Source organism: Pygocentrus nattereri, chromosome 19 (assembly GCF_015220715.1).
Source record: "Pygocentrus nattereri isolate fPygNat1 chromosome 19, fPygNat1.pri, whole genome shotgun sequence".
Classification (NCBI taxonomy): domain Eukaryota; kingdom Metazoa; phylum Chordata; class Actinopteri; order Characiformes; family Serrasalmidae; genus Pygocentrus; species Pygocentrus nattereri.
Window position 1 is genome coordinate 20700920 of NC_051229.1, and position 15089 is coordinate 20716008.

Genomic DNA, 15089 nt, shown 5'->3' on the forward strand with positions numbered 1-15089 from the left:
GCAGACAAGCGAATACTTTTGGCAATATAGTGTAAATTCTATGGACGAAGGAAACAAATTCCAAGAAAATCTCTCTGTTAGAGATGGGTGTAGTACATGCTGTAATTAATTCCAAGTTAAAAGAATTACATTAATGATGCTTCAGGCACAGTGTGTTATAGAATACCATGCTTATAAATAGATTACAAATTACTTAGGAGGAGTCACCTAAGATGAGTCTCTCTCTAATGATGAAGCCCTCAGGGGTCTCAGGGGTCCTGCTTAATAGCATGCTCCGGTATTACATTTAAGAACCTGAGAGACACTGATCATACACACATACACACTGTATATCTCTCGCTCATGTATACAAGACATACGAATACATTTTAGCCCTGCTAGAAGAAAACATTCACATCCTCTTAGACAACAGGGCATCAAATTAGAATGCAAAAACCAGTTTTCTGCATCTCAGTGATCTTTTACTTTCTCTTTCGCATTTATTGCTGTCCTCTACAACACACACACACACACACACACACACTAATCTCAAGGAACATTAGAGATTATGTAGAGATGACAGATTTCCATCCCAGGCCCTTAATGAGCTGAATCAGGTACGATAGCAGTTTTTTTCTGCATGCAGAATTTAAACATGGCCACTAATTTACGTAACGCCTCTCTTTGTTGGCATGGCGAAACAGTACTCTTGCCATAATAGACTGCATATAAAAAGACTACTGTTATGCTCAGTTCAACACTGTCATTAATGACTGCAGGGGCAGCATCACTCCCGTGTGGCTCTATACTGTAATCAGCACAATGCACCCGAAGAAAAGCAAACTGCATTCACTCAAATACTGCTGCCTCATGACTCAGTGTCTTATGAGGCAGCATTTTGTTTGTACCCCTTAAGGTACATATAAAGTAATTTGGTTTGACATGGGCCTCCAAAGCAGAAATACGTCATGAAGTTACCAAGATACCAACAGCTATATCTCTCATAGGCCAAGATATTCCACAAGCTTAGTGAAAAAAGGGAATGAAGTAAAAAGAATGCATAGATAGGTCAGTTTGATTATAAATTATAATAATTCTATAATTCCAAATGATTTCCATGCTATGAAAATGTTTTTCATATTTAGCACTTGGCATTTTTCTTTTTTCAAATAGATTACATGCTAACATTAGTCCATTTTATAAAATAATCTGATCTTAAGCTCAACCTGGTAATGTATCACAGAGTAAACTATTATTATATACTGTTATTTCAAAACAAGGCTTCTCAATGCATGAATCGTTTCGTCAAAGGTTACGACACCCCTGCATGACAGTGTGAAGGTAAGAGGAGTGTTTACAACACTGATGGACCCGACCAGGAGTCCTTGGACTATAAAAAATGCCTGAAAAGCTTTTGCAAGGAGGATACAAGGAAAATAGGAGGCTGCAGAGTGTGTTTATGGGAATTTTTGACCATTCTTCCAGAAGCGCATTTGTGAAGTCAGACACCGATGTTGGATGAGAAGGCCACACCAAACTCACTCACCAACAAACTCAACTCATGACACCGAGTCTTTATGGACCTTGATTTGTGCACTGGTGCGCAGTCCTGTTGGAACAGGAAGGGGCAATCCCTAAACTGAAATCCACATGAAAAACATAAAATTGTCCAAAATTTCTTGGTCTGCTGAAACATTAAGACTTCCTTTCACTGGAACTAAGAGGCCAAGCCAAACTCCTGAAAAACAACCCCACACCATAACCCCCACTCCACCAAACTTTACACCTGGCACAATTCAGTCAGACAAGCACCATTCTCCTGGCAACCACTAAACTCACATTCGTCTATTGGATTGCCAGACGTAGAAACGTGATTCTCCAGAGAACAGTGTCCAGTGATGAGGTGCTTTACACCACTTCATTCACCACTTTGCATTGCGCTTGGTGATGTAAGGCTTGGATGCAGCTGCTCGACCATGGAAACCCATTCCAAGAAGCACTGTACACTGTCCTTGAGCTAATATGAAGGCCACATGAAGTCTGAAGGTCTGTAGTGATTGACTCTGCAGAAAGTTGGTGATCTCTGAGCACTATGCACCTCAGCATCTGCTGACCCCGCTCTGTCATTTTACATGGCCCATCACTTTGTGGCTGAGTCCCTGTCGTTCCCAATCGCATCCACTTTGTTATAATACCCCTTGCAGTTGACTGTGGAATATTTAGCAGCGAGAAAATTTCACAACTGCACTTGTTGCGCAGGTGGCATCCTATCACGATACCTCACTGGAATTCACTGAGCTCCTGAGAGCGACCCATTCTTTCACAAATGTTTGTAGAAGCAGTCTGCATGCCTAGGTGCTTGGTTTTATACACATGTGGCCATGGAAGTGAATGGAACATTTCTGAATTCAATGATTTTGGGTGGCTGAATACTTTTGGAAATATAGTGTACATCACAAACAATACTCGTATAAAAGCCAGTTTTATGTCAACTAGAAACGTAAATTTTAAGATAAAGCTGAAGTTGGCATGAAAAGAAGCCTGCCAAAAACTTAACAATATTTTGTCCATCATTGCTGGGGCTACATGGATAGTACTGTGATTTTCAGTGGAAAAACTGAATGGGCAGAGAAGGCTAGATTAAGATACACATGGGCCTCTGGGTGTTGATAGCTCTAAGACTTCCTTCACCTTGCACTATCCCCCAAATACACAACAATCAATATAACCTGCATGTGTGTTGGGTTAGTTGAATCGTTCTGCTAAGTTTAATTGGCTGTACCTTACAAAGTGAAGGGATTTCAATAGGAGAATAAATGCATAAAAGAAAAAATTGTTGGGGTAGATATATGAATGCCATCAGTAGGAAGAGGTCATATGTGCTTTGGATCTTTCATGCCAATATCATTGCTGTAGTTTAAAAATCTAAATATGTGTGTTTTAAATGGGGAACAGAGGCAGGATAACAGGTGTTGACAGATGATTGGTACACTATATGGACAAAAGTATTGGAGGCATACAATCGTCCAAAAATTCTTGGTCTGCTGAAGCATTATGATTTCCCTTCACTGGAACTAAGGGATTTAGACCAACCCCTGAAAAACAACCCCATATCATTATCCCTCTTCCACCAAACTTTACCTGTACAATGCAGTCAGGCAGGTAATGTTCTCCTGGCATTTGCCAAACCCAGACTTGTCCATCAGACTGCCAGACAGAGAAGCATGATTAGTCACTCCACAGAGTACGTTTCCATTGCTCCAGAATCAAGTGGCAGTGTGCTTTACACCACTCCATCCAATGCCTGGCTTGCATGCATCTGCTCAGCCATGCAAACCCATGCCATGAAGCTCCAGGCACACAGTTTTTGTGCTGATGTTAAGAGGTGGTTTGGAGCTCTGCAGCGTTGGCGACTTTTATGTATTTTGCACCTCAGCACTCGGCAAACCGCTCTGTAACTTTACATGGTCTGCAGAGTTGCTATGGTTCCTAAATGCTTCCACTTTTCAATAATACCATGCACAGTTGATTGTGGACCATCTAGCAGGGAAAAATAGCATGAACTTACTTGTTCCAACTGTGGCATCTTATTACAGTACCAAACTCAAATTCCCTTTAAGCTCTTTAGAACAACCCATTCTTTCACACGTTTGTAAAGGCAGATACATAAAGTCCATATAATATATATGAACTGCACTTATGCACTGTGAGAAAACAGTTGAACTTTCTACATTCTGGTGGCTGTAAAAGAAGTAACAGAAAAAAACTTCAGTTTTTTCAGTTTTTGTCTTTCAAGCCAACTTAAGAATTAGAAGGGTCACTGATGTCAATAACTGACTTTCAACTTTTAGAAATCCTATTAGCTTCAGTGAAAAGTAGGCATGATGGAGGAAAGTATAAGTTCAGCACAGAGGACAGAAAGCGGGTGGTGCAGACAGGAGAGAGGCAGAGAGGTGAATATGAGTATAAAGAAAGCAAAGATGGGTTATTTTTGGCTTGTACTCTGCTCTAGATTAAAACTTGAAAGGGGAGCCTAAGAAAAGCTTAAAATTATCCTTTTTTACTATTAACTTATAATTGCAGATTGGAATGTACATAGTCTATTCCATGTACATTTTGAAGGCCATTATCTTCAGAAGGCAGGCACGTGTCTGATGTTTAAACTGACCAATGATTTATTGAGTGCTCTCTCAGCTCCTGTGAAATATGCAAAAACATGGTGTATAAATGTAAACACACACAGTACTGTGTGAATGTCACAACACCACCCTTCATTAATTCAATTTAATTAAATACAAGTTGTTCATTTTTCAGCATCAGGAAAAAAACAGAAAATATATTTAACAGAAAATTACCCAGAAGCCTCAACAAATGAAAAGGATATAAAAATTCAGTATTTAATGTGTCCACACTTTGCCTATATTACAGTTGTCACTCATTCCAGGAGACTTGCTCTCAATTTTCCAAAGAAATCTGGAGATATTTTTCCAGGCCTGGGCTCTGTGGTGGCCAGTCCATTGTTCTGAAAACACCAGCAGCTTTCTTTGATTAGCAAGTTTTCTTCTTTTATAGCTGCACCTCCTTACAGAGCCACAGCATTGAGTCGAGCATTGAGTTGTCATCTCACGGTGGAGGATGAAAAACACCTTTAGATTTTTTCTGCTCTGAAGCAAGAGGAGCTTAGCTGTTTTGGTAGTCAACCAAGTTTTGCACAGTTGTAGGAGGCCCAATTTCCCAGTATCTTTTGAATAATATTTTGAACTCCATATGAAAGTGGTTTATCTAACATCCTCAAAAACATCTCCTGAAAAATGAGAAACGTGTAGCTAATGGCCTTTTAAGAGCTTGTACTTAATGGCACCTTTGGCTAGAGATTAAACAAATGAACCGTGGACTTTCACACAATAATGTACATATCTCACATAAATTTAGATTAACCTGAAATCAAAACAGACTTATTTCCCCTTTTTCGGGTCACTTGTAATATTATGTGCAATTTAACATGTAATATATTTTTTTCTATAATCTTCCATCAAAATGTAATGACTGTTGCCCATCTATGACATGTGTTTTGAGTTCTGATAACATAATTGTGCACCAGCATGCAGGGAAAAATAATACCTCTCCCACCTTATTATTGCATGAAACAGTTAGCTCAGAGACCCTCCCTGATACCACGTTTCACCTGGAAACACTGAAAGAAAATGCATTATGATTTCTGACTGATATTGACTTAAAGACAACAAGTTTCCAAATCAGCACGTGCTGTTTAAGACTGAAGCCTAAAAATAAAAAGGTCAAAAATCATCCAATACATTTTCAGTGCTTCCTTGCTTCTAGTATTGCTCGTCTTTGGCAACTAACCCCAGCAATCAAACCTCTGCATTAGCACAAACCTCCTCCAGCTAACAAAGTGTCCTACTGCCAACAAAGTGGGAATATGGTATAATTTATAAGCACAGCTTTTGGTTTAACAGAGATAGCTCGCTAAATCCTGCAATCACTGATGCTAAAGAACAGTGAGAAAAGTGCATACAAGCAAACATGGTTTGGTCAAAACATTAAAATCTGTCAGACAGAATAGATTTGTGTCAATACAAGTTATTTTCATTCATTATTTATTCCTTTCAGTTCTCTATCACAGGGAAATCGCCCCCTGGAGGGCCGCACCCTGTCTGAGGCGAGCTGAATTACTCTTGAATTCAATCGACAGATTTGCTTCTGTAAAAATCTTAACTTGACCTGTCAGATCTTAACTAAGACAGGATATTTCTGTCATACAGCCCCTGCAGACCCACCTGCACTGCACAATTTTGTGTTTTTCCTGCACTGAAGTCTCATATAATAATAATGCATTCATCTGTTTACTGTCGAGGCCACTGTTGGGGAATGGTGCCCTCAGCCAAACGGTTGAAAGTATCCTGACATGAGGTTTGGGTAATACGTCACACTTTTTTTCATATTGTGGTTATCGTGAGCACTTAAAGAACACTAATATGTTTAATATGTTTCACTACAGAGAGAGCATAATCAGGCCCATTTAACTGTATTTTGTGCAGTACAGTTTATAAAAGACTGAATAAAATTTGTGTTAAACCTCAGAAAAACTAAACATTGGGATGCATATTGTGTATTGAGTATTGTAATATAACATTTTGTCCCCCACCCCTGCCTGACACCTTTTCTGATGAGTGAACTCACCTTTAAGATGTCCTCATTGAACAGAAATTCAAGTGCACACATTAATGTATAATCTCCATAGAAAAGCACTGGCAATAGAATGGGATGCTGTGGAGTGGCTGCACACGAGCCTAAGGTTACTATATCCAATGCCAAGTGTTGGCCAGAGAGATATAAAACCCCCAGCATTGGGTCTGTGGAGCAGGTGAAGAGTGTTTTCTGGAGAGACTGAGCTCCATCCAATTTCTTTGGGATTCAAACTGAGTCTCCATTTCTCTTTAGGTACCTGCCCCAGGAATAGTGACAGCAGGAGGTATGCATGGGAAGCAGGGCTAGAAATAAATTCAGACAACTGAATAGAAAATGAGTAAGGGAGAGAATGAGGGAATGTTCCCGCTACAATGGTGCACAAGAAAATAGAGACATGGTTGTAGTGTTTGATAGTCTTTTCACTCCTATCCCCAGAAGCATGCTCACAGAAATACCTCCCCAACACTACTTATAACTCTCCAAACCTGACAGACAGTGTATACTGCAGGTGTTCTGTAATAACTCTGGTCCTAGTAAAATATTTTCTTTATTATTAACATTTTCTGTTCTTTCTCTTTGGCTTGCATTGCTACAATATACATTTGTCCAGCACAGCAACAGATATGAACTCCCACCCCCACTCCCATCAGTTTCTGCATATGGGTGTTTTGAGGGTGTTCCCTGCAAAATCCAACTAAAATATAGGCAAATTTTCTGAACCTAATGCTTTCAATTCTTGAGTCATCACAAAGTCAGTGCACAATGTTGACTTCATGGTCCAGCATAGTGAGTAAACCATAGCAAAACTAGCCAAAAATTAAAACAGTGCATTTTCATCTAAACTACATGCCGAATCATACTCACTAGTGCGCCAATGCTCAGACCTGCTCGTCCACACAGATATTTTTTTTTTTTTTTTTTAAACATACTTGTAACGTTTTGGTCTCCGTGTGAAAACTGCATTTCAGGTCACGGAAAACTGAGCTTTTGGAAAATGCTCTCGATTTTCCGTGTTTTCATGTGAATGGATGTTTCTCAAAATGTTGACATCACTTGCAGGTTTACTACTGATTCACATGAGGTGAGAGTGTTACTGACCACATGAACTAATTATTTCAGCACTGCTTTATCATGAGAGTTCAAATAATTTCAACAGCAATGCAACTTGCCTCCTTAATAGTATTTGGAGTGCCATGTAAGATTTGTTAATGCATTGCTCCTTTATTCTTTTTGGACCTTTAACACAGTAAAATAACATTTTTAGGGCAACACAGAAGGTGTTTTGTGGCAGGCTGATGTTGATGAGTTATTGTTAGGCACTGCCCTGATATTATATATGAAGAAATGGAGATTAGGTTAAAATTGGTCAGATTCCAGTTTGGGGGGCTTAGGTCAAACTTGTTTAGCACCTGTAGTCAACATTAATTCATCAGTTATTAACATCCGGCCAAATCTTGAGTGACGGCAGAGCATATGCATATATGGGCTTTTGCCTATGGTTCTTATTTTTCATGGATCATAAGTGAAGAGACATGACAAACAGAACGAGTGTTTCATACATCTAGCACCATGCGGTTTCTCTCAGAAAGTTCCCACCACAGACTTTATCACTATGGCTGAACGATTTGGGGCAACTGTCTAATTGTGATTTATCTAATTGATATTGTGACAATGAATTAAATTATAACATAAAACAAAAACGTATAACAAAGTAGGCCACAACAACAGCAGTGATCTGTTTTAACACAGTAAGCTTTAACCATTTTCCTTTAACAAGAAAAGTCTTTTAGGCTTATAAAAGATATAGCAAGAACTACCAAACCACACCAAGAACAAAGTTAGTTTCTGAGCAGAAACATGAGCATGTCTTTTCAGGTCGATGAAGGCTTCTCTGTGGTATTACCACATTAACTGCCATGCTAAAAGGGGTTCTTAGAGAAAGTTGCCGCAAGTATCGATTAAGACGCTCCTCCATCTAAGGGGGTAGTCTCAGTCAGTACTCGTAGCTTGTATTTCTCAAAATGTGTGCAGGTGGCACTTTAAAAAATAAATTAATATGAAATGTCCAGGAACACATATTTACAGTGGCATCACAGTCAAAGACGCCGACAAATGGCTGCTGCTAATATAAAAGCACCATAACCCTTACTCTTTCCCTCTTTCTCTTCATTGACCTGCATCTCACTTTTTTATTTCATTCGTCCAGTCAATATTCCACAGTATGAGATCAGAGACAGAGCTGGAAGTGTAAAAGACAATGATACAGAGGAGTGAGATAGACCGATAAATCAAAGAAACAGAGGAAAGGAGGAGTTTATGTTGAATCGAGAAATGTCACATCAGAGCTTGGAGACGTTTTACCTGCATATCCTGCCCACTCCTTCCACACCACCTGTGCTCTCTCTCTCACACACACACACACACAGATGCACACTGCCAAAGCTTGAAAATACATCCCAGGCCTACACCTAGCTATAAATACAAACCACACCACATCACATGCACACCTGACACATATACACATGACATCACGGAATTCATGGTTAGCCCAATGACAGACAGCTGCCTCAAGAACAAAGTACAGCCAAACCTGTATTTTAATTAATGCTCCAGAGAGCATTTAGCTCTTCTGTTGTGCTGACCAATCCAGTAGTTTTGTTCTATAACCTGCTTATCTCAGGTGATATTTAATATGTTCTGTTTTATGACCACAAACTTTGTTCATAACCAAAATTGTAGACCAAGTTAGTGCTACCTCTTTCTGACTGCTACAAAACACTGACTGCAGCAAGAAATGCCAATCCATTCTTAAATTTGAAAAGCATCATTTGAAGAAAAAGAACTGGTATTAAAATAGCTGTCTCTAGCATTCAGCCGCATGGTGTTACCTTACTTTTACAACTAATCATAGACCATTTAGCACAACGCGCATGTAACAATAACAAACTTGCATTAAATAAGGCGGAGCACCGGTCAGCAAACACACAAGGATATTTTACTTACTTGCTACTAACGGTTTCAAACAAACATTGAAAGGAATAATGTCTTAAAACAGGATAGCATGAATGGTTTCTGGTTCAAAGACGAGGCCTAAGTTTTGCTCTAAAAGGCTCAAAATTGTGAAGACGTGAAAACTGTAACCAGCGCACAGAAGCAAGGCCAGTTTAAATTCTCAGTGAGAGATGAGATTCTGGTAATACAAAGATGTGATGAATTATGGGATTTTCAGTTTAGTCTCGTAGACGAGTCACCAACTAGGGTCAGAGATGAAACACTTTCATATGTTTTAGCCACCTTTCAGTAATGGAACTGAACTTGAGCAGTGGAAGTTGATGTCAAGCGAGTCTACAAGAATACAAAAAGACACAGGCTATTCAGAAACACCTCAAATTTCTCATCTTTATGGAAAACTCTTCCCATGAAGCTCCTAATAACTCGCTAATCTTTTGCACCTGTTTCAGAGCAGCTGATGCAAATTACAACCGTCTTCAGGGAGGATAGTGCAAAGGGTGTAATTTCTTACCCCAGGAAATTAGCCTCAATTAATTTTTTCAAACAAATAATTGCAAAATGTGAATTTTCTGTTTTATTTGTTACGTTATATCACCTTATTGTATAAAATTAACCCATTCAGATTAGTACAAAGGAACATGTCATAGAAATTTTCTGGTCTACAATGATCATCTGCATAATTATGCCCTGGATGAGCATCTAATAGCATACATTTGAATTTTTTCAATTTTCCTATTTTATTCTGAGTAAATTTGGATTTTCTATTGTTTGGTTAAAAATCAGTATTCTTATTCAATTTACAATTTTACTATGAAAAGTGATTACAATATTTTTAGCCATGTGGTTTGACTGATATGAAGATCATCGATTTGTTTTTCCGTAAGCTCAATGAACATACGGCCCAAATGACATTTCACTACTCAGACATGGACATTAATGGGTTAAGCTCAGATACAGTACTGTGCAAAAGTCAGAGACCACCCTTCATTTATTTAATTTCCAGCCAAAATAGAAAGTCAAAGGAAAAAAAAATATGAGTTTCCAAAACTGAAGTTGATAAAATAACAAAGATACAGAGAAAAAGGGATTTGGTAGACCACCTGTCACAATCAGATAAACAGCACCTAAAAAAAGAAAATCAAGGTCCACGCTTGTTTCAGATCTGAAAAAATATCCACGGGTTTTTCTGTCCATCCTTCCACTGTGAGACAATAACCGAGTCTGACAGGATGCGTAGCTGACAAGACTGACTGAAAAAAGGAAACAGACAAAAACAGACACAAGTCCACACCTCAACTCGCATTACTTGGATCGTAAGAAACATAATCTTCTAAGACTGACCTGTATGGTGTGGAAAAATATAGCTGCAAATTTTTTAAAAAACAAATAGTGGATGCTGTGATAAAAGCAAACAGTAAAAACACAAAAAATTATATATTATATACACTTTATAGCCAAAAGTATGTGGTCACCCCTCCTAATTACTGAGTTCAGGTGTTTCAGACACACCCATTGCTAATATGTGGACAGAATTAAGTACATAACTTTGTAATCTTGTCCTGCCAGATCTGCCTCAGTCAACTGTAAGTGCTATTATTGTGAAAAGGAAGTGTCTAGAAGTAAGAACAGCTCAGCCACTAAGCAGTGGACCACGCAAACTCACAGAGCAGGGCCACCAAGTGCTCAGCACCTATCCTCTGTTAAATTACTCACTACATAGTTCCAGACTGCCTCTGGAAACAACATCAGCAACACAACTGCACATCACGATCTTCATGAAATGGGTTTCCATGGCTGAGGAGCTACACACAAGCCTCAGAGCACTGGAAACATGTTTTCTAGAGTGGTGAATCACCCTTTACGATCTGGCAATCTGATGGGCGTATCTGGATTTCTACCTACTAGAATGCACAGTGCCAACAGTAAAGTTTGGTGGAGGAAGGATAATGGTCTGGGTGATTTTTCATGGTTTGGGCCTTTTAATTCCAATGAATTGTAATATTAATGCTGCAGCACACAAAGATAGTTCAGACAATTGTATGCTTTCAACTTTGACAAAGGTTTGGGGAAGGCCCTCTCCTGTTCCTGCTTGACTGCACACCTGTGCATAAAGTGAGCCTTATAAAGACATGGTTTGACAAATTTGGTGTGGAGGGTGTGGATCCTGATTATGAGCCAGGCTCTCTCGTCCAACATCAGTGTCTGAATTCACAATTACTCTTTTGACTGAATGGGCACAAATTCACACAGACATACCCCAAAATGTTGAGGAAAGCCTTCCCAAAAGTGGGAAGCATTATTATATTATTATAGCACTATTATAGCAGCAAGGGGGGGGGCTACATATTAATGCCCATGGTTTTGTAATGGAGTGTCCAACAAGCTCATATAGTTGTGATGTACAGGTGTCCACATATTTTCGGTCACATATTGTATATAATATTATGGGTTTTGTGTTAATTTCCTGAATAACTTGCCTTTAAAGGAGTTTTTACTAGAAAATAAATAAATGAAGGGTGGTGTCTGACTTTTGCGCAGTACTGTATCCATATATTATTTAGATGACATCAGAGAGAGAACCCACTGTTAAAATGCCTCGGGAACTCACCCTGGGTCGCTGTCATTAGGAAATCAGAGGCGTAAACAAACGATCGCTTTGTCGCTGCTGCACTCCTGCTCACACAAGCCGCCCCGATGACGTCACCGGCGACGTCGTGATCTATCTGTGTCTGATCACGGATTTGTTTAATAGTTTACCGGCATGACTATAACTTCTATTTTAAGCTGTTACAGCGCCTCTCACGTGCACAGGGACTCGACTGCTCCCGTGGACAGACATCACCGGTTTCTCCAACCACACTCTTAAAAAAGGTTCTTCAAGGGCTCCTTAGAAAAGCGACTGACTCTGTTTAGAAACGAAGAATAGATCAAATAGGTCCACCTGCCTGCTCAAAACCTTCTTTTCATGGCTAAACCCTTCTTCAAACTAATGGAGATCGTGTTTTGTTTATGGTTCTACATGGAACCTTTTAAGAAATGCTTCTACACAGCACCAAAGGGGGTTCTGCTGTTCTTACAAGCTTGATATTGTGATATAAAGGACACTTTTACTGCTATAGAGAACACAGATTCTATACAGAGCCGCATACCACACGTTCTCCATCAACCCGAAGAACCATTTCACCGTCTAAAAACTCGTGGCTCTAAACAGAACCATGCCCTTTAATAAAGAACCCTTGAAGAACCGTCTTTTTGCAAGACCAATGAGGACCCGTTTCAGTCAAAACACGAGCCCCGCACGTTTTTCCGCCTCGCACGAACAGCGCGTGCGCAGTCCTCAGCGGCCACCTCCGTCGCGCGACACCGTTAAAGGAGCCAAAGGGGACGGCAGCGTGGCGCGGACCGAGCGGGGGAAGGGGGAAGAGGGAAGGAGGAAGGGGGGCGGGGGAAGAGGTGGGGGGGGCTTAACTCTACGCGCGCTCCAAAAAGAACAAATCTGTGTCAAAACTGAGTTAAAACACAGATAGGTCCCGCGAGCTCCCACCCTCGCGCGCGCTCACTGCCCCGTTAGTCACAACGAGGCAGCCTGCACGTGCTTCACAAATCTCTTTTTTCCTTTTTCGGCCACAGGACAAACTCTGACACGTATCCGCCTTTCGGTCATCACAGGGAGACGGGCTGTAGCTGAGGGTGAAGCAGAGTCACCTATGAAGGTGTTGCATCACCTCTCCCACCTGTCCCTCTCCCCCCGCCGGTAGACCGAGCCGCCCCACCCCTCTCCTCTTCTCCACCTCTCTGCGCCACATAACGGTCCGCCGCCATTCCGGCTCGAGTCCTCTCTCACAGCGCGGTCGTTCACCTTAGAGAAAAGCGGAGAGAATCTAAAACCACCGCCGAAGCGTCGAGCGGCCCCTCGGGTGCTGCTCGCGTTACTCTCGGGCCCTTTCCGAGCCCCTCAGAGCGGAAACGAGCAGTAAACACGCTCCAAGCAGAGCGCGCAGCGCCACGACGACGGCCGAATAAAACCCGGAGAGCGGCGCGGGGCTCCGAGCCGAGCTCCGTTCTCCCTCTAACTGTTACCTGCACAAGCTGCCATTTGCCGCGGCTCCTCCTCGCGACCTGCTCGCCGCTCCTCCTCGCCCGTTGTGTAAGAGCAGCTCCGGAGACGAGAGGCGCGCGGCTAGCCGTTAAAGATGGCATTGGTCTGCTCCCTTTTTTATCTTTCTCTTTTTTCTGCTCGACGTTCAGGTAAACACGTTGATGGCTCCTGCGCGGGGCGGGGCGGGGCTAGCCGCGTCACACGCACGCACGCGGGGCAGGAAAAAGGTATAACGGTACTGCGCGCGAGGCTATTTAAAGGAAGCGCAGCACTCCCGGAGCCGTTAGCCGGTGAGCTAACGGTGAACGGGGGAAACGCCTCTGCGGGTCATTTCACACTTTAAACCAACTCCGGCTGCGTCCAGAGCCACACACTGCCCTGATGAACGGGCGGTTCGCTGTTCCTGACACACGGTCCACAGTGCGGGGAGATCCGGCTGTGGAAGCTGCTTCTGAGCTGCTGCTGCTGCTGAATTAGTTTCACACCGTTTTTTTACGATCAAACCAGAACAGCCCTCCCAGAAAGACTGGAGTTTTCTCAGGTGGGGCTGTGTGGGATGTCCTGCGGTCACTTCGGGTCGCTGCGGACTGTGTTTAACAACATTCAACAAGCCGGACTCGGTAAACGTACCGGCCAGTTCACAGACACGGGTTGGCCCCTCAGGTTAGCTAACCAGGGCTACGGCTAGCCGCACCGCTGGTCCACACCTCAAACCTCACAGCAGCACAGCCCCCTTTTTGTTTTGGTTAAAGCGGAGCCCGCTGACGTTTTCCTACACAGGCAGGTCTGAAGACTTCGGCAAACTAAAGGCACAGCAGGATAAACGTGTAATACAGGGTAGAATGATGGAAAACGGTAGTAACGAGCGCTTAAAATAAGTAGAAACCTCCCCTCTCTCCCTCCGTCTCACTTTGAGTCAGACAGGTTCATCTGTTGTTTAACGGTCTGAGTGAAGCTGAGTCGCTGTGCTCCACGCCGTAGCCGCGTTAACAAGCACGAAAAGGAGGGTTAAAAGTGTTCAGGGTTTTAGAAAGTACGGTAAAAACCACATGACGCAGCTGGACAGAGCAGAGCGGGTATACAGCCGTCCGGGGGAAGGACAGGGAGAAGTTGGGTGACTCAGGTATATAACGGTACAGCCTCGGCTACAGTTCGGCCACAGCCGAGTCTCCACACTTTTTCTCCACTCCGGCTACACAAAGTGAGCTCAAGGACCGCGAAAGTCCCCCAAAGTGCTCAAACCAGGGCGGAGAAGTGAACCCGAGCCCGTCTGACCCTCCATCGCGCCCGCGGTCACTCACCGTTGTTCCTCCGCGGGTTTGCCTGCTTTCTGCGCTGGCACCTGGGGCCGTCCGCCATGATTCTAACGCTGTGCCGTTAGCGAGGTCCGACTCGTGAAGGAATCGTTCACTTGAACCGGTTCTTTTCAGTAAACCTGTCGAATCGATTCACGAGTCCGGCTGTTCTTCACGGGCGGACTACACAAATCTTCACCTCATCAAATCACAGCGTAAAACCCCCGCTGCAACATATTAAAGGGTCTATATCCCGCGTTTTAATGTAGCTTTTCCCCTCATGTTTTTATGCACTAAACACGGAGTTAATTGTAACGTGTCCATTGTTCACCCTCCCTTTATCTCTTAAAATTAAACCCATTAAAAATATGCTTTTAAGACTACTATATGTAAATGATCTCTGTTATGATTGGTTGTCCTACATTGCGCCTTATTGAAAGTAGTTTGCCTGGATTCACTCTTTAAACGTGAATAGGCAAAGTTAAACTGATTTA

General features: G+C 42.1%; 1 protein-coding gene across 2 annotated transcripts in view; it reads right to left on the bottom strand.

Annotated features, from left to right (window-relative positions):
- zeb1a (zinc finger E-box binding homeobox 1a) overlaps positions 1-14677 on the bottom strand; it is a 37830-nt gene extending 23153 nt beyond the window's left edge. Inside the window, exon 1 of one of the 2 annotated variants that reach the window (XM_017723258.2) lies at positions 14602-14677. In XM_017723258.2, the coding sequence (XP_017578747.1) occupies positions 14602-14659 (58 nt within the window). In that variant the 5' untranslated portion in view covers positions 14660-14677. Of the gene's footprint in view, positions 1-13281; positions 13477-14601 lie in introns of those variants that run through there. The other variant, XM_017723259.2, reaches the window with a different exon arrangement.
- Between the last annotated feature and the right edge of the window lie 412 nt (positions 14678-15089).